The 27,773-nt window shown below is 38.0% G+C and overlaps 1 protein-coding gene across 5 annotated transcripts; it reads left to right on the top strand.

Moving 5' to 3' along the window:
* The first annotated feature begins 1,570 nt into the window (after nucleotides 1-1,570).
* On the top strand, nucleotides 1,571-27,773 carry KYAT3 (kynurenine aminotransferase 3). 5 transcript variants are annotated; one of them, XM_049808045.1, is made up of 14 exons: nucleotides 1,571-1,636; nucleotides 6,045-6,165; nucleotides 9,312-9,370; nucleotides 10,621-10,765; nucleotides 13,780-13,929; nucleotides 15,125-15,211; nucleotides 16,609-16,731; nucleotides 16,821-16,941; nucleotides 20,921-20,997; nucleotides 21,895-21,984; nucleotides 22,622-22,808; nucleotides 23,825-23,898; nucleotides 24,336-24,422; nucleotides 25,856-27,773. In XM_049808045.1, exons 2-14 carry the CDS (start codon nucleotides 6,067-6,069, stop codon nucleotides 25,916-25,918), a joined length of 1,362 nt encoding a protein of 453 aa, XP_049664002.1. In that variant the 5' UTR covers nucleotides 1,571-1,636; nucleotides 6,045-6,066; the 3' UTR covers nucleotides 25,919-27,773. The 5 variants fall into 5 exon arrangements, with proteins under 5 accessions (XP_049664002.1, XP_049664001.1, XP_049664003.1 ...); XM_049808044.1 differs by having other exon boundaries at nucleotides 1,608-1,636; nucleotides 6,035-6,165; XM_049808046.1 differs by lacking the exon at nucleotides 1,571-1,636 and adding an exon at nucleotides 4,132-4,152.

The raw sequence follows: 27,773 nt of genomic DNA, 5'->3' as shown, positions 1-27,773 counted from the left end.
TTACATATATAACACAATACATACAGTAATGACATCCAAGTAGTAGATGTATCTATCACATTTGATAATATCTGCATTCTGCCTGCTAATCAATCTCTTTGTGACTGTTATTCATACCCTAGACCTGTTTCTAGCATCAACATTTTAAAAAAGCAATTAAGACTTGCTACAGAAAGTGTTTTCTTACTTGCTCATACAGTTCTTTTAAAAATATTTATCTGATTACTGGACATTTTAGAACAAGAAATGCATTTGACACGTAATGTCATGCCAGGTCCCTCTAAAAATCTGATTTGTGAGGTTTTCAGATCTGCAGTGGTCTGAGATACTGCACGTTAAGATCACAATGTTACTTAGCATACAAAATCAATTGGAGTTGTCCAACCTTTTTCTTTCTTAAAGCTCTGTACAGTGATGTTGATATTAAGGCAAACCGGTTTTGTCAAGATTTTTAAAAGCAGCAAAAATAGGCTGCAAGGACATATCAAATATGCATTTCTAACTGAATAATCAAATTTAGTGATGATGAGGTGCTGATTAAAGGGAACTTTTTCATTTCCGAATGGAGTAAATCTGTTTGTCTTGGTTGTGAAGGGGAACCTTAGAAATGCAAATTCTGTGACTTTGTGGAATACCTTAAGGAACGTGGAAAACCCCATTCTTTTCCTGATAAGGGGTCAACTTAGGTATGAGATGATTGTTAAGGATTTTGACACTTCGCTCCTTCCAGAAAGACAGCCCAAAGAAGGTGACTAGTTAGCCCAGTTTACCCCAACCGAGCGCCAATTTTTATGTTGCTTGGGAGGTGCTACATATATGTGTGTGCAGCTCCATATCAAGAAGTATCTGAGCATGAAGAGATCAGAAAAATCATAATTCAAGTTCTGACAAAAAATCCACCGGAACTTGAAAACAGGGAGACATTCTAAAACGTTCAGACAAGTTGCTACGCCTTACTTTGCGAGCAGACCTCTCGCCTCGCAGCAGCCCCTCACCCGCAAGCGGTATTGGTGAGACCTCTGCGCAGCGCCACCTCAGTCGCCTGCCTCGGTACAATGACTAACGCTGCGCTTGGGCGGATCACCTCCCCCTCAGGACTGAGGCCCGACAGCCCCGCAGCAGGGGCGCGCTGCCTTCCCGCTGCATTTTCCTGGCTGTGCCCACCGATGCCATCGCCCGCGCCCTGCTCCTCACTTCCCCGGCGGCTCTGGGGCACCTGCGAGGAGGTGCCCGCGGGAAACCCGCCCTGGACAGCCCGCTCCCGCCCGCCTTCCCGCTCCGGATGCGGGACAGGAGTTCACCTATCTCGGGCCATGCAGCTTTACAGTCTCTTCGGCCGCTCACGGCCCGGTCGGTGCCCTGCCCCGGGCGGGCCGTGAGGGAAGGGCCGTCTCTGCCCCCCGGGCCGCCATTTCCCTCAGGGCTCTCCCGCCGCTTGCCCTGAGGCGCCACGAGGGAGCGCACGCGGGCGGCGGGCGGCGGGCAGACGAGCGCCCCCTGGCGTCCCCCACCCCGGGCGGCGGCGGCGGCGGCGGCGGCGGCGGCGGGGCAGGCAGGCCCCTCGCTCCGCCCCGGCGGCTCCGCGCCTCCCTTTGTGGGCGGGAGCGCGGCGGCCGGTGGAGGCGGCGCCGGCGCGGTGAGTTGTGGCGGCGCGGGGCGGGGGTGGAGGATCTGCCCTCATGGCCTCTCTGCGCCGAGGGCCTGCGGGGAAGCGGCCCGGGGCGGGCTGGGCCTCGCCGGCCCCCAGCCCGAGCTGGGGGTGGCAGGTGGCAGGAGGGCGTTTGTTGGCCCTCAGAGCTGCCGGGAGACAGTGCCGGCGGCCCGGTGAACGCGGAGTACTAACGTGTTAGGGGCGTCCCGTGAGCGGCCACCTCCCCTTTGCTGGAACGCGGGGCCCGTCGGTGAGGGCGGGGGGTTTGCTAGTGCCCGGCTGTTTCTGGCCTTTCAAACCTTGTGCTGCAAACGCGGAGTGCCTCAGGTTGAAAATACGCGTGGGTAGAGAGCGTCAGTGAAAGCATAAGTGCGGTATAAAGTGGCTAAATGGCAAGGCTGCTGTATGCGGGGAAAAAAGTGAGGAAAAATCCCCCACAACCTCATCCCTCTCCTCATTCCATATCGTAGAATTTATGTCTCCATGCTCAGTTTTCTCTGTTCCATGTAGATTATGGAAGAAGAAATAACAAAATGTTCACTACTACAACAAATCCTTCACATACAGCAGTTTTTAAATCTAGTGCCCTTAATAAGAATACCCAACTTCCCAGAGTCCAGCAATTTTAGCAGCAGTTCTCCTGCCTTGACGTGTCATTTATTACTTTTAGATGGTAGGAAAAAAAAAAGTTTTGGAGAGGTCTCAGTGAGATGGTACCCTTCCTTTCTCTGAAGCTTTCATCCTCTAGGCACATGCGAGGAGACAGTTGTTCAAAGGCTTCACGAAGTTTGGCTGAAGTGTAACATTTTCCAGGTTTGCATATCCAACAAATATTAAACACAACACAAATATGACAGGGATTACATTTACATTATTGTGGTGGCTGATGGTCTTGCAGTGTTTCTAGTAACGTTTGTTGCTGAGACTGTACAGTAAAATGAGACTACTTGTTACATGGGAAAAATAGAGCAGCTTAAGGGGTCTGACCACAAGTCTTTCAAGCTGAAAGGCATTGTTTTCATAGAGGTGGTATAACTGAAGCTCAAAAATGAAGGGACAGCAGCATTTGGCCTTTAGTTTCAAAGGGGAAAAAAATCAATTAATTACAAACATGTAACAGTTCATAAAATGCTCTGGTGGTACAGCAGCATCGGAGGTCAGGGTACTGTATGACCGGGAGGCTGGGCAGCTGTGAAGGGAGCATAAGACCTTGCAACTCAGAGGTTGTGTCTGTGCTAGAGTGTTTATAAAGCACAGCATGAGCTAAATGATTGATAGTACACAGATATATTAATAGAGTTCCCATGACAAAGTCTAACTCCATCTTCCAGTCTAGTTTAAGTTACCAAATCTAAGTTTAAACCAGATTAGCAACCAGAATGTGTCTTCCTCCCAGCCCCACTAAAAAACATTTGTTGTGTTGAGCTTTCTGGTAGCCTTCCTTGCTTCTCACTCTAAAAAAATAAGAAGCTGCAGGAGTAGTCATTCGTTATCCTTTTTTCCCTAACGTGCTCATTTTCCTGTTTTCTCTATGAGTGTGCAAGCCTGAATTCCAGGAGGACTGACTATGACTTAAAGCATGAATGCTTCAGAGCACTGAAAATTAGAATGGGATGGAAAGTATTCCTAAACAGATACGACTCTTGGCCAAAAAGCCCGTGCCTAGCTCCAAGATTGAAAAAAAGAGACATTCATAAGACTAAGAAAGAAAAAATTAGTACCTTTTCATTCGCCCACAAAGACCAGTGCATTTTCTGTGTTTGAAAGTCGAAACAGGGTTTGCAGTACCTCTGTAGCTGCCTAGCACTGAGATGGAAGACACTTTCTATCTGGATGAGAAAAACTTACCTTAGGACATTATAAAACATTTCATGGATGTCTTATATGTACTTGGTCATTGCCAAAAAATATACAGAGGTAATAGTTAAGTGTGCGCTCATCCTAAAAGTAACAGTAAATAATTCTCTTGAGCCTGTGATATGCATTAACATGTCATATATGATTATAGTGGGAATGTGTGTGTCTGGAAAAAAAAAAAAAAAAGAGTAGGTCTTGCTTTTTTTTGAGATCAGTGTGGGTGTCTATCTGGTTATATTGAGGTGTTTGCTTTTACTTCCTAGAGTAGTTTAAATGGAAGTATTCAGTGTTGCAGAAGAGACAAGAAATATTTTTAGAGAGAAAAAAAGTCATAAAAGTATTTTATAGGAGGCTTTTCCATTTAATGGCCAGTAGTCTTGTCTCTGAGTGCTCATGAGTCTGAACAAATGGTGTTCAGCATTCGCTGGAAGAGTGTCAACAGAGATTGAAATGTAGTGGGACAAATGTTACATGCTAGTGCCTTGACTTTCCTTACTGAGGCTGTTGAGCAAAGTATTGCTTCCATTATGTTCCTCATAAAGTTTTAAGAATTTCTGCACTTCTGTGGTATTAAAGGTGGATATCATTTTTTACTTCAGGTATTTCAGGTACTTGCAGAGATTGACCATGCCATAGTGATACAGGTCTACTGCTCCTCGTGTTATTTTGTAGCTTTGTATGATTGCCCTGTGTCAAATAATAGCTTGTCAAATACCACACTGTCTTGTACTGCCGCATGGCACTAATGGTAGAAATATTTAGAGCTGTTAATAATTTTTCTTACAAAAGTTGCACATTAGTGTTGCATGTAAGGTTTGCAGGCTTTTTATTTCATTTTACTACTCCTCAACACAAAATTAAACAGGCAAATATATGTGTGTTTGCAAGTGTTCGCAGTGTGCTGCAAGGGTAATCCTGCCTCTGGTCTGACCCTGGGAGAATAGCACTATTGTTATAGTCACATTTTAAGATAGTATCAGTATGTTACATAAGTAGTTTTTGTATGCATGCACAAGGAGAGAAATAGAGGCCCTCACAATCTTTTTATTTCATAAAGTTATTGTCAAAGATTATGTCAAATATTCTAAGTGTTATTAAAAGTAACTTAAAATGTACTTACAGGTCTTTTTAAACATTTATTTCTCTTGTGTCTTTTAGAGTATCTGCTGACTAGTGTCAAAGATTTAATTGCTGTTTACTTTTCCTAGTCCTCAGCCCAGCAGAGTTGAGGAAATTGTCAGTGTTTTTCCTTGTAAAGAACACATCAGTGAATTGTATACTTGCATATTGCTAAATGCAATGGGATTACGTGGGTATTATTGAGGGTCTAACCGAGTTAGCTACAACTCAGTACCGTGTGAGAAGGACCCTAATTTCAGAACTGAGACTGGAATAAGAGAAAGGCAAAATCAACATTTAAAACTTAACTCATTCAGTGAGGCATCCTTAAAAGGGAGTATTGGTTGACCTTTTCTATTCGTTTACACTGGAAGTGTAAAGAACACTTTCTTGGTGAACTAAATCCATTCTTCTTAATGAAAAAATCATATTTTACTTTGATATTGAATTACCTTCTCTACTTCTGTCTGCAAGGCTTGCATGGTATTTTTTTAACAGGCAATGGCATTCCTTTGTTTCTAATAGAAATAGTATAGTTTTTTTCTTTCTTTTTTTTGTTTTCTTCCACTTTTCAGGTAGCAAAGTCTGGGGGAAGAGTTAACTATGGAAAACAAAGTTAATAATTATACTGCTGTGGCTACTGTATTTCTGATATAGGTCTATGGGTTACATGTTTTTCTCTTACACATTCTAGTCATTTTGACAATGTCATCCAATGTATATGTTTAAAAATACATTCTGGAAGTAGTTGCCTGAAGTACCAGCTCTTCTTTTTTTTATAGTTACTGATTAACAGGGCACATTTTCTCTAGTTAGTGAATGATCTGTTACTCTACACAGAATGCCCTTTCCGGCTGTTTTCTGCTGTGGTAGGTATTTGATGTTTGCCAAACACTGTGGCAAAACTTAGTATAGTTACATAAAGTGCGCAGGTCTGCCTCTGCAGTGTAACTGGTGATCTTAATTGTCTTAGTTTCACAGTACCTGATTTGAAACACTTGAAAATGGAGACCAATTTTAAAGCTGTGTGACTTTTTAAAATTTGGGCTCTTTTTCTATTTTGTCTAAATTGGCAATTGTAATAGCAATTTTTACTACACAAACACATCTTCATAACAATTTTACCAGATACTTTGAACATTGAATTGCATTTAGTCTTAATTGTCATTCAAGGAAAAGAAGATCAGTGCTGTCAAATAGAGGAAACCTTCCTTCTGGATGACATTCAGAAACATTTTGCAGCCCTGTCAGTTAAAAAGTTTCATCCTCTATGCTTACAAATGTGATAAGGTAATAATTTACTAGAACTTATTCCAAAGAAACAAAATTACTGAAGGGAAGAGAAGGGGATCTTATCTTTTAAAATTGCTTACTGATGTGCAGAAACTCATTCCTGCAATCTGTAAGTTTTTTTCAGGTCACTTACTTATTATGCAGGCATGCTTTTTGCTTCACGAAACTTCTGTTGCCTTGGCATTAGAACATACCAGCTACGAACAGATTTGCTTTCCAGATCCATTAAACATTCAGCCTCTGCAGTAAGTATTTTTTCAGCTTCATAGATAAAACTATTTAATGCAATATTTTAGAGACACGCTAATTTTGCAGTGTCATCAATATATATGCATTATTTGTGTTTTCTTTATTTCTTGTTACATTGATCCAAACATTTAATATCAAGAACAAAATAAGATATTTGAATCAGTCAAATATTTAACCACATTAGCATAACAGAATTTGGCGATTATTGCTTTGTGTATCCTTTTCAGTCTTTAAAGTTACATCTAGCACATATCAGGCCAGAAGGATTGCTTAGTTGTTAGGGCACTAGAGCTTGAGATACAGGAGACAGGTTCAATCCCAGCTTTATCACAGACTTTTGGCAAGACAATTAATTTCTTTGTATCTCAGTTTTCCTTTAATGAAATGAGAGTAGCGGTGCTTCTTGATGCTGCAATAACAAGGGGTATGTAAGTATCTCAAACTTAACTTTATACAGAATCTTCTCAATTTCCCAGCTTAACTGCTTATAAGATTTTGAAACTTCATTTTAAGTCTTCCAGTTTTGTTGAGAGGAAACAGAGCTTTGCAAACACGGTAGGTGGTTGGAGGTCACACTCTGTGTTGCATATAGAACACTGGAATGTAAATTGTGTTCCCAGGTCAGAACAGGAGTTCATCTAGTCAGCAACTTGGGTCAATCAAGGCACATGTCAGATCCTTCAAAACAGATGTTCAAACCATTATACCGGACAGTTGTAGCATATTTTGCCCATATGAGCAGTTTACTTTAGCGTGCAAGCCGCTTTGAAGGTCAGCGTTGCCTGAGTCAGTTTTTCATATGCTGCAAGTATTTGTATTCTGTTTAATGGAGTTGGATATTCTCACTAAATGTGCTGAAATCTAATCCTGTTTTTTTTTAAATTTTTTTAAGATCTTGGCTTTAGTTGTAGCTTTTGACATTGAATTCTACAATTTAGTTTTGCACCATGTAGAAGTATTTGCTTCCATCATTATTAAACATATTGCCATTCAATGTAATCACAAGTTTCTTTGTATTAGGAAGAAAGATAAATACAAGCAGCACCTGACTTTCTATCAGGTGCTTTCCCTGATAGAAAGTGTTAGGGGAGGCAGGAGGTCAGAGCTAGAACTTGATGAGGACATACGTCTCTTGCTTAACACCGATCTTAAACTCATGGAAATCCTAGCCCTGCACATAGTAATGGCTTGAAGATTATCAACTGATGACATAACTGGGCTAAAAGAAAAAAAGAGTCTTAAGAATTCTCATGACATTCTGGAAGAAAGAATGCTACATGAGGTATCATTTTAAAATGCCAGTTAATTGGTTGGCTTTCTCAAAGTAGTAAGGTGGACCTGAATCCCACTGTAAGCTGAATCTGTGGAAACCTGAAAACTAATGCAAGTCCAGCTATTCTCTTTTAAAAATAGTTTCAAGGCACAAGAAAAAATAAATAGGAAGACTTGAATCATTAAATATTTAAACTTAAAATAGTATGAGAGCTGTAAGGTGAAGGCTTATTTTAATTGTCAATACATTTTTAGCTAGGGAAGGTTACATAATGCAGTTAAGATTTACATTATAGTTAATTATAAAAGTCCTGCAGTTGATAAGACTTTAGTTTTTAGCAAATTGAAACAATTTCAAGAAGAGCTGGTCAAAGGAACAAATTTACCCATGGCAGCGTTCAGAAGTCTCATTATTAACTGCAAAGATTCAAGGTGAGACTTCTTACTCCTTGCCGTACAAGAAATACTCTAGCATGTGAAAAAAGATGTGTGTGTGTCTCAATCCAAGAAACCCGTGTTACTTGTATTTATATAGTACAGCCAAACATTAATCATATTTATCAAGACATACACTGTAAAATTGGATTAATCTTCTAAACCATATGTGTGTTTTTAAATAGATGCAGTACAGATTACCTGGTCAGAACTCCCTCTTAACTCCCTCTTGTTCTATGTCAAGAAGTACGACTTCACCTGTCTAGTTATCTTAATGGTTTTCTTCCTGAGAACAAATAAAAGGTGTCCTGTGCTTGATTCCTCTGGTGTTTGTGTCTCACAGATGAGGTCAGAATCAGATCTGTAAAGACATATGAGCAGAGAAGTATCTGTTTAATTTTATACCTTCCCATTCTTCAAATCATTTTGTATATGGTAGCTTCATAGGTGTGAAGCTTCATTACTGTGAACAGACTGAGTGCAAACATGTGCCTGCATATTTCTACTATGAGTCGTTCCCATTGACTCGAAGTTGAAACTTGGAGTCTAATGGTAATGCAGGTATTTTCTTCTCCGAGTATGGTAGCTAGATGATGGGTTTTGAATCTTTCAGACAATAACAATAGCTAACAGTGGTAAAAGTCACTAAAATCAGTAGTTTGACTCAAAGAAACAGCAGTGGCTGGAGTACTGAGGGACTATGTAATTCCTATGTAATTTTTTTCCAGTATCAAGCTGGTTTACAAAGACTGAAATCTGCTTGCACTTTTTTTGTTTGCACATAGAAATTAATCTCCCCTCCAACTTTACTTTCTCTTTTTAGCTTAAAAATACCACAGTTCTCAATAAGTTTTTATCTGCTTTTATAGAGTGCTCACTGAAATTCTGTTCTAAAGCAGTTTTCCAAGACCTTAACTGATAAATACTTTAATGTTTTAAAAGTCTGAATGAAAATAGGAAATGTCTTTGCTATTTTCCTCTTACCCATCAATTTAACAAATAAAATTACATTGAAAATGCCTGCTTTCCAAATTGGATTGAGCAGGAATTGGGCTAGAAATAACACAGTATTTAAGTTGTGTATCATAGAAAAGAAGAAGAATGTATGTACCCTATTTTTTTCTTTTTAGGTAATCTTTTAAAGTTATGAAGCTAAATTATGCCCCTGCTCCATCCTTGCTGAAAGTTCAGTGGCTTTAGATAATGATGAATGTGAATTTAGGACATTTTTGTGTATTTTCTTGTTAGTCTGAATTCTAGCTATTATAGAAGCTTTAATGAAAGAACATGTCTATAATTTTGTGTAACTAGTGAATTCAGCTGGCAATGGTATATTTGAGAAAGCATGAAGGAGGGTTTGGCATGCAGAATCCAACAATATAGTACTTTGTCTTTCTTAACAAAACCCTTCTGTCTGTCTGTTTTGGTCTTGCAGACAATGGCCTTCAGACACAAGAACACAAGACGAATTGAAGGCCTTGATAGCAACGTGTGGTAAGTAAAAAGAAAATATCTGCAAATTTCAGAAAATGTCTTTGGCTCATATATTTTCTTTCAAAATTGATAATTATTGCCAATAAGAAGGTACATAGCACTTGTTATCTCTGCTGAAATATATTTGGCACCTGCTTAGAAGCAGTGAACCAAATTCTATTAAAGGTGTGAATTAATTCTTATTTTTGAGCTTTAAATATTAGGCTTGGGCTTCTCTTCATCTAGTAAACCATGTAAGACAAGTATAACTCTTGGGCATGGTAGTATATCTGGCTTTCAAATGTAAATGTTAATTTTGCTGAGTAATGTATTTTAGTTACACTTGATTTGTGTTTACCAAATGAGTCAGATTTCTTTTTAAAGCCATTATACTTGTCTATAATTTAGCTCATTATTTTTAATACACTTTTTTCTAGGTATTAAATTGGTCTTAAAGCAATATTGCCATCAATGGTAAATATGAGATTTTGCTAGCTGGTGAAAACCCTATTTTGGGCTTGCATTAGTTGTATGTATATACGTGTGTATATATATACACAAGGTGTTTTGTTCATCCAGCCTCAAACTCATTTTAAGCAATCTGTATTCATTTTTGACAGAACTGTAATGCTATGTGGGTTCTTTTGTTTTGTGTTGTTTTGTTTTGTTTTGTTTTAAATCTTGTTAACATTTGGGTAGGGAGGAAAGGGTAAAATGCAAAGCTTACCTGTGAAGGGAGGAAAAAAATTGTTCAAGAATCCTAACATTTGTATCTGGCAGGCTACTAGGAACAGTTAATGAACAGCCTGAAACAGTCTGTTGCCTAAAATTACAAAGAAAAATTTACAGCACTCTGAGGTGACTGGATAGTTTAAATAACACATTCACTTGACAGAATCTAGCCTTTAAATCATTTAATGTGCGTGTTCTAGTTGGGTCTACTTCATTTTGCAGATAGGGTAGTGTTGAATTTCTGCCCATATCCAGAGTTACTGTGTGTTTGTGCGTGTGCACGTCTGAGCACAGTTCTGCTGGCAGAAACGTTATTCTGTGGATGCAGAAAGTCAACCTTTTATTGGGTTTCCTCTGACTTCTGTGGTTACTTACCATTGTCCCAGCCCCCAGCTCTCCGTGTGAGCACTCTACTTAAACCTGTTTCCACTGCTGTGAATTTGGCAAAGTGAATCACTTTTTTTTTGCCTTTTAATGCTGATGAAGGAAAAGTTAGTTTTATCTAGTACATTAACTTTCAGATTTTTTTTTTCCTTTAGGGTTGAATTTACAAAAGTGGCAGCAGATCCCTCAATTGTTAATCTTGGTCAAGGCCTTCCTGATATATCCCCTCCCAGCTATGTTAAAGAAGAGCTGGCAAAGGCAGCAGCAGTTGATAGACTGAACCAGTATACACGAGGCTTTGTAAGTACTGTGGAACTTGAGGGCCCGAGTTCAGTGGAGAACATTCCACAGGGAAAACAAATTGACTTTGCTTTAAATTGGTTTTATCTGTAGGTCATACTGTTATATCCCAAATTAAGTTGATGTAGTAGCCTTATCTGTTACTAATGAACATCCTCTGTGTAGGCTTCTTCAAGGCAGAATCCTTCAGCAGGAGCAAAATGGTAGAGCACATCTTGGATAGACTATCTTTGAAGAGTCAATTCACAGTTTAAAGAGTGTAAATTATACACTTAGCTCTGATTTTGGTCAGCGTAAACATGAATCAGATAGGATAATGGTAGAATGAGAAAGAAATACTTTATACCACTTGAGAGACCACGTCTAGGATCAAGAAAAGATTCACCTATAACATATAGTAGATTTCAGCAGAGATTAGGAAGTGATGAAAACAGTAAGATTTTGCCCCTGGAAGATAGTCACTACGCATTCTGTAAGTTGGCTTGTAGAGTTTATGTCTTGAGCTGGGTGTGAGTGTGTGGCATTTATCATTGTCCAAGGCAGGACATTTAAGTGGACTATTACTGTTTTAGTATGACCGCTTCCTTGTTGGTTTGTCTTTTATTTTGTGGTAAAGATAAACCATATTGCCCAACTGAGAATCATGTGTTACGATTGCTACAAGACCCTAAGGAGTCTGTCTAATGTTTTTCTAAATGACCGTGTTATGCAAGAGTGATACAAAAACATTGTATAGACAGGTAGGCCAGCAACTGTGTTGGTAGTTGCTGCATCATTGTGTATATATTCCAACATAACTTTTTGCCTATTCTCTGAGAATCTGCATGCATTAGAACTGATGGGGACTAGCAGTGGCTGGCAGCTCCCCAGAGCACAAGCTAGCACAGCGAGGAGGGTGGAGACCTCATCAGCCAGGGCCCACTCCCACAGTACCTGAGCAAGGCAGGCCCAGAGATGGTGGCTGAGGTAAGCTCAGGTCACCAGGAAAGCTTGTGGTGGTGAGGTGGACCTGACGTCAAGCCAGGAAGTCAATCCACAGGTCAGGCCCAGCAATGCTAACATGGTTAGACACAACCCAGTGATCACTGGGCAGGTCCAGGGTGATGTAGCAGGTCTAAGGTCAAGCCACAAAATCAATCCACAAGTAGGGGCTAGGTTCAACAGGGTCTATGGCCAGGTACAGGCATGGCCGAAACTGAGTTGCAGACCAGGAACCCTACTGCATAGCACCTATGTGGAGCCCCTGGACCAGGGACGCAGCCCAGGACCAGGTAGAGGCCCCAGGTGAGGCTGGTCGGGGCCATTAAGGTGTATTAGGGCACTCAGGACCTTGGCAAGAACAGAAAGAAAAAAAAAAATCCACAGTGACTGTATCTCAGTCCATCTGTCTGGGTCATTTTGTTTAATCAGCTTTAGCTATGTGCAAAGAATCTCTGCAAGTATGAGAGAGAGAGAGAGATAAAAACTCTCTATATAAACTTGAAAGTATAAAGCAATTATTTTGTGTTGGAAACACGCACAAAAGATGGCTGGGATTTAGTGAACTTCTGGGCTAAGCATTAGTATGTTCATCACCCACAATAAGGTACCTGAAAAGTCTTTGCTCACCAGGCAGACAAGGTTTTGGAGGAGCCTTGGCACAGGGGGAAAGGTTGCAGAGAGAATGGGCTACAGTCTACCTTCTGACAAAGACTCACAGACTGATTCTTTAAAACGATTTGCAAATCAAGCATAAAGATAATGTTTCCAATGCATGCAATTATTCAGTATTTACTTCTGTCATTTGGTTCTTTATTTCCAAATAGTTTGATAATTCCCATGATAAGTATGAATGTTTGCAGTTATATTATACTGTGGATAGTAATTAAAGAGGAATTTTTACCAATATTCCCATATTCAGCCTTTGCACTTCCTCTACAAACTTCTGCACTTCTGTGGTTTTTGAGCAGAAGTATTTGTGGTAGCAAATATGGGAGGGTTGAGTATGAATGATGCACATCCATATTATAATTGAGACATTGTCTCAGCTTTCTGTGTGCTTGGACCTCTCATTGACTGCAGGGCTATGGCCTGTAGAGTGGCCTAATGTGACTTGGGTGGTGCAGCATTCCTGTGTAGCTGACACACTCATGGCAAGAAATGGCTGTCATTTGAATCAACAATGACTTGTAAGCCTTAATTTATGGTAATGTTTTTGTTTACAGAACGGTTCATGATTTTATGCCTTGAGTGTGGAGATACAATGTTCAATATTGTAGAGAAGGATTTTTGTTATATAGTTGAGTTTTCTCAAGGAGCTGTTTTCTATTTCTACCAAGTACCCAAAAAGAAAAAAAGATTTTCTCAGCAGGAAACCTGTAGTCTTCCTGAGTAAACAGAATTGTGCCTTCTTATTTCCATATTATATATGATCTTTGTTGCATGTTTGTTTTCTTGTTCTTTGCACATTTTGAGAAGAGTATGTTAACTGCCATGTTCCCATAGGGGACACAAATGGTGAATGGTTCTCTGAGATTTGGTATATGACTTTATGAATCATCATTCTGATCACAAGTGCTGTTTATCAGCACTATAAACAGATTCCCTTTGCACCAAATAATTTTAGTTGAAAGATAAGGAAGGAAACAGAAGGACCTTCAGACAGAAATATGGGCAGGTGGGAAAGAGACTCTAAAGGAGGTGAGAATGAATTGGTGTCAGAGTATTCCCTTCTCTCCTCCTGTCTCTTGTCCTAGCTCTCCTATAGGCTACCTGGAGCTAGTCTGAGATGTGATAAGAAGATAGAAATTAAAAAGCATCAGATATACAAAAAGAATTTCCTAGTAGATACAAATAAGTTGAAACCACTTTTCTTCCCTAATGTGCTACCTGTTAGCAGCCATTAACACTGAGGGCTCATCTTGTATTTCTCTATTTCACAATGTATTATTTTGATATATGTGGGGAAAAACCCAAACATAGGCTTTGTACATTGTCAGGAACACACCAATCAGTTGCATGTTTGCTTTGAACAGGGACATCTGCCGCTAGTGAAAGCCTTGTCTCAAGTGTATGAGAGAGTTTGTGGAAGAAAGATTGATCCTCTCACAGATATCCTGGTAACCGTGGGAGCTTATGGATCTCTCTTTAGTACAATACAGGCATTAATTGAAGAGGGAGATGAAGTAAGTTTTTATTTGAAATATTCATGTATACTCACTGAAATAAGAATTTGCCTGTTTTTTAGTTGTCCGTTTTTAAAGATAAGTTAATGTTGGGGCTTCTTTCTGATCTTCCTTAATTTGATTTGTTACAGTTGCACATCTGACTTGGTTTCAGAAGCTGTGATCAGGAGACTATCCTTTGGATATCTTCCTATCATTCACCAACTTACAAACCCCTTTTTTTCACACTTACAATACCTGTAGCAGTTTCTTTATCCCTATTACTGTTAGGTGACACAATGCATACTGATTTCTTATTTGAGAAAACTTGTGGGCTGTTGTGTGCTACAGAAGACTAAGGGTGGCGCAAAGTGTTGATGGTGTTTGAATAACCATTATCAAGATCTGTTTTGGGCTGTTGCATGGTAGCAGCATAGGTAGCAGAAAAGCAGAAAAGTCCTTTAAAGAAAGGATTGTTAGTTTACTGTGCTAGCTGTGATGATTCATCCCTTCACTACTGATGTCTGCCTTTTTGACAGTGATACTAAAAGTAATTTTGGGGGGATATTTTTATCTGTAGTGGACAAGAACTTTTTGTGTTGTCATGCATTTTGCTTTCAGTGTTTTGTTGGTTTTGCTTGTATAATGTATTCTTATCTGTATCTTTTCTTCCTTTTCTGTTGGGGTTTGTTTGTTTGTTTGTTTTCCTATTATCTAGCCTCTATGCAATTTTCCTTGAATTTGTCCTCTTTTTCTACTTCAAAATTTTCTTCTGATAAAATTTGAAGACTTAAGCCGTTTTTCTGAGATTTCTAGATACTTGGAAATCCTGGACAGAATTAGGGCAGCTGTGCTGTGGTTCAACAAGTTGCTGTTGTTATCTCCCATCTTTGCATCTTTGCCTTGCACCTTCAAATCTGTGTGCAGGAGACAAACATTCCTAATATTATATCTTAATAGTTGTAATGTGTAACTATAGAAGAAGAGCCTGTGTGGGTTGTCAAAAATGAGTAGTGCTTATCACACTTAGACTGTTGTTGCAGTATGTGACTGTTGCATTGTTATATGATGCTCTAAAAGGAGGAATATTCTGCAATGTTAGATCAGGATGGAGTGCCAGAAACGTTATCAAATTATACCACTAAAGTAAATCTGGAAACATGATAGTATCATGTATGGTAAATTCTGTTTCTGATACTGATGATTGTAATTTCAGGTAATAATAATAGAGCCGTTTTATGACTGTTATGAACCAATGGTAAAGATGGCGGGTGCAAAGCCTGTTTTTATCCCACTGAGATATGTGAGTAGCTTTTAAAAAATTATTTGTCATATAAAGTGTCTCATCCATATTCAGTACAATTTGATGAACATCTTCTACGTGATGCTTTTCTGTATAGTTTTTCGTAATATCCAATTATATAAAAATTAGATAGATTGCTATAGTGTAAATCCAAGGCAATGATAATCCGAAGAAGATAGAATATTTTATTAGTGTTGTAGAAGGTGGGACAATGTTTCTCATTTACTTTAATTTGTGCATTCTGAAAGCTGATAAAAATTATTTTTTCAGATGTCATCAGAGAATGTTTTCAGTGCAAAATAAGGGAAGGAGGACCACATTTCAGTGCAATTTCTGTATCTGCTGGTTTTCAAAAGATTTGTTTTGTGATCCTTTCAGCAGCTCCTACAATGACAGAATATAATTTCTTTTCCAAAATCTGCTTACTAAATAAGGAGCGATTATGCAGTAGGCATATTTGCTACACATGAGAATTACTGTTTCCTTTATTGGTAAAAAGGAATAAATTTGGTATGGGTGAATTTTCAAATTGGTACGGCTGGCATTATGCTGGCAGCTTGCAAGGATTATTCTGGATGCAAAGTATTGATCCTGTTACCATTGCTTTGGGTGCCTGGCAGCCTTTCATGGGGAGGGCTGAGGGGCTCTTTAGGCAGGACTGTTGCATCAACACCATGAAATCAGAACAATGCGGAGGGACAAAACCTCTGGGTGCCCTCCTTCTAGAGACATTTTGAATGATGGGGTTCCTCCAAATATTTTGTTTCACACCCTTGTTTTTTGTCTGGCCCTCTCCCAGTAATGTGCAGGTGTCAGAAAGCTAGTGAGGCCATGCTCTTTGTTCTCTGTAACAAACTGGCCCAAACTTCTGTTGTTCTTGTGTAATACCACAGCAACTCCAGAGCCTCAGTGGTGCAGATTTTTTACTGTTTGGCCATTTTTATATTGACAAGGAGGAGGAAAAGACCTTGAATCTCTCTCCTGTGGTGCTCAATCTTTCCAGCCAAGTATGCACACACTTGTTCTAGTGTCTGGGAAGGCTATAAACTCTCCTGTCATGTGACTGTCCTTCCTGCATTACACACTGTTAAAATCAGCATGTGTGTAACCAGATCCTGGAAAGGAGTTCTGGGAGGCTTTCAGACAGACAGTGGCCAAGAGAGGACAGCCACTGTCATCATAACTTACCTTGCTCTTAGCCTCCCTGCCTGTTCCTAGAAGTGCCTTCTCCCAGGAGAGCAGAACAGGTTGGATAGGTTGTCAAATATGGTTATGAAAGTGTCTGAGGATGGTAAGTTGGACATCTTTGTTTAGGCTGTAATATGTTGTATTCAAGTAATGCATAAATTTATTGTTGGTTTGTTGTTTGTTTGGGGTTTTTTGTTTGTTTTTTTTAGAAAAATGATGGAAACTCTCCCTCTAGTGCTGATTGGGTCTTAGATGCTGCTGAACTTGCAAATAAATTTAATTCCAAAACAAAAGCAATTATTCTGAATACCCCTCACAACCCCATAGGCAAGGTAAGAGTCCGGCTTTAACATTACTGTAATTTCAGAGTATGCCTTAAATACTATGATTAATGCATTGTCCCTACTTTCTTGTATCCCAGGTGTTTACCAGAGAAGAGCTCCAAGTCATAGCTGATCTCTGTATTAAACATGATACCTTGTGCATCAGTGATGAGGTGTATGAATGGCTGGTGTATAAAGGAAAGAAACACATTAAAATAGGTACTGATGTTTTGTGGCATCTCAGAAGTGGTTGTGGAAAGATGTAAATGTGCCTCTCGGAGATAATGGTTGCTGGAAGGAGCTCAAACTTCAAGCTTTGACTATTATACAATATTTAGACTCTAAGGAAGAGAGCCCCTCCCTTTTCTGAAAAATATTTTAAAGAAAAATTTCCAGATAGGATTTCCAAAAGCCCTTAAGTGACTTTGGAGCAGATATCCATAGAAACCAGTGGGACTCATGTTCATAAATTAGTTATGATCATCTGAATATCCCATCCTTATCCAGTTACTTTGTTGGCCATGACAAGTATAACTGCTGTTCATGTATGTATATTGGACTGTGCTTTGCTGAAGAGCTAATAGAAGGAACAGGGATTAAAACTTCCTTCTCAAAGCATCGTAGAGATAATCAATGAGGGAAATGCATAATGAGGAACACAATTATTTTTGCTCCACTACCTGTAAAAAGAAAAAAAAAGAGTATAAAGGTTAGTGTGGAGATAGTGCATGAACACTGTCCCTCCAAAGTGCAGAGACCGTGTTAAATAATGGACATTGAATTCAATGAAGTAAGTCACTGCACAGGCAGTGTGAAAGCATGCTAAAGTCTTCAGGCAGTATTGCTACAGGGGTAAAGCACCATTAGAAGAACAAACCAGAAAACCAAATATGATGTTATGTCCCTGTACCTCTGTTTTATTTCTTAATCCAAGTTTCACTGAAGTTAGCGGAACCCTCCCACTGTCTCAGAACAAGTGAATCTAGTGCAGGTTACTGAATTCCTTCTGCAATCCTATAATTCTACAGCTAAGCATTTATGTAAAAGTTTATAATGTGGTGGTCTTGTTTTGGATCTGCGGATGTTTGAGCTGGCTAAAGTCCAAAACTTCCTTCTTATATGTACAGAGGTTTTGTTTCTAATAGTGGCAACTTGCATGAACTTTCTGTTATGAGGTACTTACTGTCATAATGAAGGCACATATTGGTCATATGCAATAGAGGCATCTAGTTGAGATTAAACAGTGAAATCAAGAGACAAATATAACTTAGACTTAGCTTTTTTCCTGGCTTTACCACTGGTTGAATGTTGAATAACTTTGCTTCTGTGCTTCAATTCCATATATGTAGAGTGGCAATAAGAGAACCTCTCCATTAGTGGGGGCTACATCATTGTAAAAACTTAATCTTATAAATAATAGAAAGGAAATTTTATCTAAATGACCTTGCAATACTTATTAGCTCAGCTACACAGTTGCTGATCATACAGCTGCAGTACATTGATTGTATTGGCCATACATAGGCTATGAGTCTGTTTTGAAAGTGGCCTAATTTCATGGCTGTTGTGGTGCCTTAATAGTGATACCTCCTCGAAGACCTTCAGACATGGGAGAAGGGGAACATCACACATTGGTGTGATAGTAATCCAAGTCAGTTTATCCTAACAAGGTACTTAAAGTAACTGATCATGTGTGGCTTATCATGACCCAGTTGCAAAGTAAAGTGAGTTAAATTAAAGCTTTCTTTATGGGCTTAGCAGGTGGTTCATGCAAATAGCTGTCCTCAGAACCAAAATCTCTGTGGGTGGTGTAAGGTAATCCATTTTCCTTTGCGATGGCAGCAGGTCTGAACACTCATGTTGTCAGTTACACTTTGTCTTTGTGGACAGGTGGTGAATTCTTAAGGCATAGTAACTTTGGTTTTTGTTAGTATCAGTATTGTCATTTTAATGCTTCAAACCAAAATATTTCCAGTTGAACAAAAGGCATTCTGTAGTTTAGCACAAAATGTAAAAATACCATGCAATGATAATGCAAGTTAAAGCCTGGACAGTTAGTCAGCTAAGTTTAGGTACGTATTCTCTAACAGATCCCATGATACCATCTTTAACTTTAGTGTTAAAATGACTATAAAATCTTCAAGGTAACACTGTAACCAGTAACATTATTTCAGTAAAAGAAGCAAGATCTGCTCTTTTTAACTTAAGTTTCTTAGATTTTTTTTTAAGTCTACAAAAGATATTACAAGAAAAAATGAATATGTTATTTCACTATTTAAAAAGTCTTGTGTTTCTGTATTAACCTCTACATATTCCATCAAATGCAGTGACACTTTTTTTGTGAGAGATACAAAATGGATATTGCAGCAATTTACACGGTCTGATGGTAGTTTCTTAATACAATTCAACAGGGATTGCTAGCCACAGATCATAAAATCAGTACAGTCTTTGTGCTGCCACTGAAGCAGTTTTCTGTAGTGTAGAGCACTTCATCATGTTTCTCGTCTTTATCTGACTTCCGTAAAACCGTGGACCTCCTCTAAGTAATGATTAGGGTTGCACTGGCAGATTTAGAGATTGCATCTCATAACTGAGGATTCTGAACAAGCCTCTCAACAAGCTGAGTGCCATCCCAGGTAACAGGCTTATTATATGTGTTAGTTTGCAGTTCATTAGTTTTTAAATTGTGGTCAGACTTGGTTATGGTGTCATATAATGATGTTGCCATATGGCACAGAGGAATTTCCTTCTCTATTTAAAACTTGATGCTTGTAAAAGCAATGGAGCTGCTTCTTCCCCTGTGCCCTTTTGCTGCTGCTATTGTTTGAAATGCTGTTACATTCCATCTCCAAGGTCGAATTCCTATGACTGTGGCAAAACAGTCTCGCTAGAGGGCATTAGCTTTGAAATTCAATTCTTTTTGCAGTCTGAGAGCACTAGTTTGGTTGCCTTTAGGAAGTGATCTATACTCTTGACCTAGCTAGCTAGAAGATGCATCTGTTCAAACTGCCTTTTTGTTTTCAAGGTCACAGAGCAGTTAAGTGAATATGGGTGGGCTAATAGGAATAGGAGTTTCTTTCCTGCTGTTTTGTTTCTTGTCTTGGCAAGTGTGCTCAAAAAAATACATGTTTTCAAATAACTGCAAAGACTTATACCATGTCTAATGCAGATAACTGCTGCAAAAACTTCCTTATGAAATTCAGTGGTTTTATTTGGAAAATCTTTGTTCGTTGGTCTCCCTAGAGAGGGGATTTAACAATTGACAGATTCATTGGTAGTGGTTCTAGTGTACAAATGAGGTGGAGCTGGATGTTGTTGACCACTGCAATTGCAGTAGTAGTATGACCTTTCCTAACTTTGTCTCAGACTTACGTCTGTCTTGATTTATCTGTTATGTTGAAAATTAATTAAGTTTAAGAGTCCAAATAGAGCTCCCCTGAAGCAGTGTACAGAAAAAAAAATTTACAAACTATAGGAAGAGACCTTTGCTCTGTCATCTCCTTGGAAGGGAAACAAAGGATTTTGGTCTCCTACCAGATATAAATACAGAAACAGAGATAGACCTCCATGCATCCCTTAATCCTTGCAGACATCCTTAGCTAGCTGCTATTGTCAGTCAGTCCCAGGCCTGTTCAAATTATATAACAAAACATTATTTGTTTTCTTAGTCCACTAGTTTTCTGATTCTTAACGGTGTTTGGTTCTGGCTTATAAGTCTTAGAAATTATTTTCTTTTTCTGATGTCTAGCCCAGTTACACTGAACTGGACAATTCTATTAAAATGGCTTGCAGTGCCTGAGTTAATGTTGTATATGGTGCTATTATCAGGCACCAGAAATAATGCTGTCTTGAGATGAATGGGTATTCACTTCGTAGATCATATCTTTCTTATGAATATGCATTTTAGCTGAGGATAACTAACATGTAGTTTTCACAAACCGTGCCTTTCTCTGCCTGTTCTTTCTCCTTCCATTAGACCTTACCTTCTTTTCATGCCAAAAGGCATTGGCCCATATATCTGTTCTCATTTCTTACAATTGCTATAATTTTAGAATATTCTTATTGCTTGCTTAATATGCAAGCTTAATATGCTGCAATGATGTATCAACATACAGCTCTGAGCTATGGGCAGTACAGTTTTTCTAACTACGTGGAATTATGTGAGTGCACCTGTACCCAATTAATTTTATTTTCTATACAGCTACATTGCCAGGTATGTGGGAAAGAACAATAACTATAGGAAGTGCTGGAAAAACATACAGTGTAACTGGCTGGAAGGTAAGAAGAATCAATATAAAAGAGTTCAGTTATATAAATAACAGAATGCATTTATTACACTAAAAAAGCCTCTGTTTTTATGACTTGTCTTTTGAAAGCTTCTGGTAAATCTGCATGTCTCCAAAACATGAAGATAGCATTCAATTGGAGCAATTATCTACCTTGAACACCCATGTTTTAATTCTTGTCTCTTGATTAATATGCTCTTGTGAGAAAACAATACTAAAAAAATAAACACAGTATAATTTGTTCAAAGCCAGTCAAGATCCTTGAAGGAATACATGTATACCATATTTTAACTCTCCAGTTTTGTGGTGCTATTTTCAGATTGTGATAATGGTATGTTTTGGAATGGCTTATTTCTGTAAAATATTTAATAATAATATTTTTCTTGATGTTAAAATGCATATCAGAAAGTAAACAAAAATATTTAACCATTTGACAACTAAATTTCTTCTTCTTCACCACCTGTGTTCAAACTGAACCATGACATATATGATTCAGGAGTGAACTTTTGTTTTATGCTTAAACCACCTTTGACACAGGAGCTTATGAGATGGTTAGAGTCTAAAACAATTAGGAATAGCATTCCTAATAAATGCTCGGTTTGTTTTCTAACCCTTGTTATATGAAGAGTTGAAAGTTTGCTCAGTACCCTATGAGAGACAGGGATAAGTGAAACTATAACTGATGTCTCAAATCTAGACTTTTTTTAATGGCATCATTCAGCAACCTTTGTGTAAACCAACTCTTTTCTTAATTCTTTATCAAAACAAATTCACTACCAATTCTTAAAATAGAAAAACTTGAGATATTGGCTAACAGCTAATTTTAATTCTTTGTTAGTTTTTAGTACCACTGCTATAAGTATAACGTATGCATGCTTTCTTCCCTTAGCTTGGTTGGTCTATTGGCCCTGAGAACCTGATTAAGCATTTGCAAGTTGTCCACCAAAATACACTGTATACTTGCTCAACTCCATTACAGGTAGGTATAGATGGGGCAGAGGAGGTTATTTTCTGGTGTAGCAAAACTGTAGGTCTCACTGTAATAAAACAGTAGTCACAACAATGAATTTTTAGTTGTCAAAATATATATTCTGGGGTACAAGAAGAGGAGACAAATTTGATCATCTCACCACATATTTAAAAAAAAACATAATCACAATCTTGCAGATTCTTTCTTCTTTCACCTATAAACTGCTGCTTCTTGCATAAAACATGACAATCTTAGTAGTTTCCTAGCAAATACAAATAAAAGTTGTTGCAATAAGGTCTTGTTTTGCTAAGTGTTATCTCTGTCTACTAGTTTCTAGTATTCTGTGATACATTATTATCAGTAATTTAAACTTAGCTTCAATTCAGATTGTAAACCTTTGTGTCAAGGACTATGACTTCTGTATATGACTAGTGCCTAGCAAATAATTGGGTGCTTTGGGTGTTGCCACAGTACAAAGTAACAAACAAATTACACACTTGGACACTGCTTGTGTAATTTGTTTATGCTGATTTGCTTAATAAGGGCCAGAATGGAAGAAAAATCCATGTGATTTCAGTAGGAAGTATGTGTATCTGTGAATTCACTGAGTGTCCATGAGTGCTTTGAACATTGATTATGTTTCCAGGAGGCTTTGGCACAAGCATTTTGGATAGACTATAAACGCATGGATGACCCAGACTGCTATTTTTATTCACTGTCTCGAGAGCTGGAAAGCAAGCGTGATCGGATGGCTCAGCTACTTCAAGAAAGTGGACTAAAGCCTGTCATTCCAGATGGAGGATACTTTATGATTGTTGATGTTTCTACATTAAGTTAGTATAAAGTTTATTAAAAAGGGTGTCGAAAGCAAATAGAGTTAATCTGAAAATGCAACTTTCATTTTAAACTATTTTCTCATTTCCTGTTTGCGTAACATTGTCAGAAGTACTTACTGGCACTGAAATTTTCTCTTTGACCTTCGCCTGGGAGGTAGATTTTATAAGCTTCAGCAAAGCCTTTGTTTGTGATCCTAACTACTGCCCGTGTTTTACAAAGCTTTGGCAAGGTTTTAAGGAGGATAAAGGAGTTGGATAAAAATTTCTATTTTCAAAAGGTCTATGATGATGAAAAAGTTTGAGAGTCAAGCACCCAGTTTAATATCCTGAGTTCATACCACTTGTACTTTCCCCTTTCTGTTTTTTTTTTGTTTGTTTTTCTTATTCTGAAGTCATACCCTGAAGGCTTTTTGAGGCATTCTGATTTCCAAACACTGTAAAATGCTACCCAAATTTACAAAGCCTTTTGGAAATTCAGGTTATGGTAACTTTGGAGGAAGAATTCCCACAGGGGAGCACTTTCTAGTTCCACATTTTTTACTACCTGGTCCTAATGGCACTTGTCATTCACACAGAAATGTTTAAACACAGCTGGACCTCGCAGTGCCACCATGTCTCAGAAAGTTTTAGATACCCCAGTTTCACAGATCAGAAAACTGCAGTTGCAGTGTTTATTGCTGTTCATGTAATAAATATACTCTTCAGTACCCTTCATTGCCCTGATCTCTCAATAACCCAGACTTGAGGACTTCTTGGAGTACTGCATGGCTTTCTTCCAAGCTACATGTCTGAATTTGTTTTGAATGGAGAGCAAGTGCTCAGGTCAGAATTGAAAGGTTCAATCTGTTGCCGTATTTTCATCATTACAGTATAATTTTTAAATTACATTTAAAAATAAAAGCATACATCTTTATTATGAAGTATTAACTGTAATGAAGTGCTGTTAATGAATGCCTTCCCACTGGAGTCTAGGAAATCTTATAACATGTTTGTTTTAAATTTAATTGTTCTAGATGTGGATCTCTCTGATGTAGATGAGAAACAACCTTATGATTATAAATTTGTCAAATGGATGATAGCATCTAAGGTAAGGTGTCTTAGTCATACGCTAGGTTTAGAAAGGCTTTTCTATTGAAAGCAAGAGCAGTGCAACTGTATTTATTAAGTAATGTATTAGAAATATTCCATTCAAAATATTACTTGGTGTTTATAGTAACTACTGATAATGATGTGGCTAAAATATTGCTAAATATGGTGAAAATGTACCCTGTAGGTTTGCATTATGTCCCAGCACTTTTCTTTCAGTATACTTAAATGCTAGTTGTACAAAAGTACCTTTGAAAAGTACCTAAGTAATTTGAATTTAGTTAAGTCTAGCTAGCGCATACAAAACTGAACCTTGTCTTTCCCTCACATGTTGGGAGGGAGAGTTCTAGAAATGGAATAGTAAAATCATCATGCTTAAACCATATTTTTTTTTACATATATAAAATAAGCAAATAATATTTCTGTTTTATGTTTCAGAAGCTGTCAGCAATTCCTCTTTCAGCATTCTGTGGTCCTGAGACAAAAAGGCAGTTTGAAAAATATATACGTTTTTGCTTCATTAAGGTAAATTTGTGTCCTGGGAAGACTTAAGACTCCTAAAAATCAATGCGGTACAGAAATCTACGAAAGACTGATTGTTACATTTTGTCCAGAATCTCCTGAGTTGGATGGTTTTAGGAACAGAAAGTTAGCTTGGTGTAAAATTCAGCACAAAGTAGCTTCAACTGTCTTTTTGCTGAGGGGCTTTAAGCCATAAATGTGGGTGGCATGGCTAAGGGCAACTGGCAGGAAACAACTGGGTGGGTAGGCCTTTTTTAGCTTACTTGATTGATTTTTAAAAACATACTTGACCAGTGGGGGCAGTGAAAATGAATGACACAGGTACTATCAATTAAGGTACTATCAATTTAGGTACACTATCAATTAAGATGAATTCTGTAATCCAGAACAGAGAATAATTGTATAGCAGAGTGGTATACCCCATGCCTATTCATTTTCCAACAACAAAACCAGTGACCAGGTCACCTTCAAGTTTAGCTCACTTGCCTGAAAATACATAGGGTTTCACATGAGGTCCAATTACAAAAGAAAAAAAGGAAGTTACCTTACATGTTTTTGTGAATTGGCTGACTTTTGCCATTTTGTGAGCACCTCCTTTTCACATATTTTTCCTCCTGTTGAATCTGTTCTTGAAAAAACTGAAAGACTTTGGGGACAGATACATACACTTTTGATAAACTCGCAGCCCTAAGATGTTTCCCAGTTGTTCTGTAACAGAGTCAGCATAATGGAATATGTGCAACTCAACTGTTCTAGTATAAAGATCGGAGCCTTAGCTTGAACCAGTAATGAAGGGGAGTTTCTGCTTGTGTTACTTAGTTCTTTTGATGAGGTATAAAGACTATGATACAAACTAAGCCAGTTAACAACCAGAATGAAACTTGCTGGTTGTAAATGTGGCTTGCCCAGGATAAACAGCACTAATCATGTCAAGTTAAAGACTATTTGTATGACTCACCAGGTTGTAGCCAAGCCATACAGCTGGCCAGTGGATAGATTACCCATATTTAGAGGGATTCTGTTTAAGTAGTTCACAGCATAACTTGGTTGCACGGAGATTTAAAAATCCCAACTGCACACATAAAGATTAGGGAACTATGCTAGCATGTCTCCGAGTATAAAGCTGCCAAGTACATCACTTCATAAATGCCAGGCATTTATATAAGAAGTATTCCTTTTATTAGATTTTATAGTATGAATGCTGAGAAAATGTTATATTTTAAATATATCTAATAAATATTTGCAAGGAATCAGCATTGAATTATTTGTGTAGTCTGGATCTGTAGCTATAATTGTTAATGAAAAGCTGACTGACGGGTATTTACAGGATGCAAGTGAAACTGCCAAATATTGATTTGGGATGATACAATCATGACTGCTACTCTCTTTTCAGGAACTCCATACTTGCAGTAATAGTGATATTCCTTGTTTTGCAGAAAGACAGCACGCTAGATGCAGCTGAAGTGATCTTGAAGAACTGGAATAAACAGACAGCCTGATTTTTCTTATTAACTCTTCCATCAAGTAGAATTATCTAATAGTAGGGGTTTTTTAATTGCAAATTTAAGAACAAATTACTTAATACAGTACAGAGTTAATACGGCATTGTAAATAACTTTGTGCTGCCACCTGCTGAGGAGTCAAAATGATGATTTACTGAAATATGTATAATGTAACTCAGAAGTTATTTTCAGTCTTTTCAAAATCATTTATGTTTTTCCTAAAAAAAAAAAATAAATCTATGGGATTCACTTGTTTTAGTGAAAGACAAAAATTTGTAGGACTCTGTGTAAAATAAATAGATGATATAGGAATTTTAAAACTTACAAGAAAGAAGTGGGAGATGTTTTTGGTATGAGATAGAGTAGGAACTAGGGGTGAGACTTAAACATTGTGGTTTGTGAAACACAATAGCCTGCAGTGGAGGAAAATTAAGATATGCCTCATATTAGATAATTGTATTGACTTTCTACATACATACCTACCTGCCCTGTCCATGCACAAATTGCACCAGTTTACATAAAGTGATTGAGTTAAATCAATACAGTGTTTTTACTATAGGCAAGACTGAAAAGTGCTAAATTGCATAATTACTATTTTATTTTCCCACAATAGTCATGTGTGCTGTTCTGAAAGTATTCAGTCCTCAATAAAATTATAAAAGTGGCATCTAGTATAGGAATTCTATTTACTCATTTCTACCTATTTATTTATTACATGGATGAATCTGCAAAGCAAAATAGAAGACTGCTTTAGAGGCTCCATCACAATCAGATGTACAGTGACATAATTAATCCTGTCACTCTTTTTCTTTCCATGTTCACAACACTGGTGACTTCACACCAAACTTACTTCAAACTCTTTAGATCTAGGGGGACCGTGGGAGATGGGCCTAATATTGTGCTATGGAGCTCAACTAACTTTGTTTCAAGATCAGTTGATGAAGGACTGTTTGAAAAGAGATCAATATGGAGAATTCCTTTCTAGTTGCCTCCTATTTCAGTTCTCTCTGTGATCTTTTCATCTGTAGATGGTTTTCCCACTAGTAGAAGCAGTCCAGGTAGGTAACCTTTTAAGGCTGTGTATTATGTTCTCCATGTTGATTCTATATTCTTCCCACAGGCCTTATGGTGGAAAGCCTGAACAAATTCAATAACTAGTGTTGCAAAAATTTTACTCATTCTGTGATCACACAGCTGGAATCTTAACTGAATTCCATCAGACTGTGACCATGGGCCTAAAAAAAAAGTATAGAAACTGGACTGTGAGAACAGCTGCTAGGCTTTTTCATTAGTACTTCTTGGTCTTGGGCTTTTGGGAGTCTAGTAACTGGGACTTCTCTAGTCTTTGTAGCTGTCTTGCATTGCCATTCCCTGAATCTCACCAGAAGATGGTTGGCTGGTATTTTTAAGGTGGTGTGTAGTCTTCGTGTAGAAAAATCAATTTAGTAATTAAAATGACTTAACTGAAATTTCAGCATGAATTTCATGTGGAATTTAGTAAATTAAATTCCTGGTGGAACTATTTTTTTTAAGATACTAAATTTCTGTGAAATCTACACTATTTTACAAGGAGTTTAAAATCTGTTTATGTAAGTTGCACTGGAGAGCAGTGCTGCTGCAGGAACTAAGAGGGGACTGCAACAGTCTGTTGAGCTGCATGGTAATTTGGGAAAGAATGTAAAATAATCTATTTTAATTGAAAAGTTTTTTATAAAATTAAGCAAATTTTTCTAGCATAAATACATGGTAAAAACACAGGCTTTATGAAATGTTTGCATGATTATGTGAATCAATATTTTCTAATTTCTGAAGCCTCTGAAATGATACAAAATAATAAAATACTTGAATTTTG

The sequence above is a fragment of the Accipiter gentilis genome, chromosome 8, assembly GCF_929443795.1.
Source record: "Accipiter gentilis chromosome 8, bAccGen1.1, whole genome shotgun sequence".
Classification (NCBI taxonomy): Eukaryota; Metazoa; Chordata; class Aves; order Accipitriformes; family Accipitridae; genus Astur; species Astur gentilis.
Note: the sequence above shows the minus strand (reverse complement) of the source record. Positions and strands in the feature narration are given on the sequence as shown.

Bases quoted from the DNA above. Each gene is read 5' to 3' on its own strand.
- KYAT3 (XM_049808045.1), top strand. From the start codon at position 6,067: ATGCTTTTTGCTTCACGAAACTTCTGTTGCCTTGGCATTAGAACATAC. The intron at 13,930-15,124 runs GTAAGTTTTTAT...TTGTAATTTCAG, and splicing joins TAATTGAAGAGGGAGATGAA to GTAATAATAATAGAGCCGTT. The intron at 21,985-22,621 runs GTAGGTATAGAT...TTATGTTTCCAG, and splicing joins CTTGCTCAACTCCATTACAG to GAGGCTTTGGCACAAGCATT.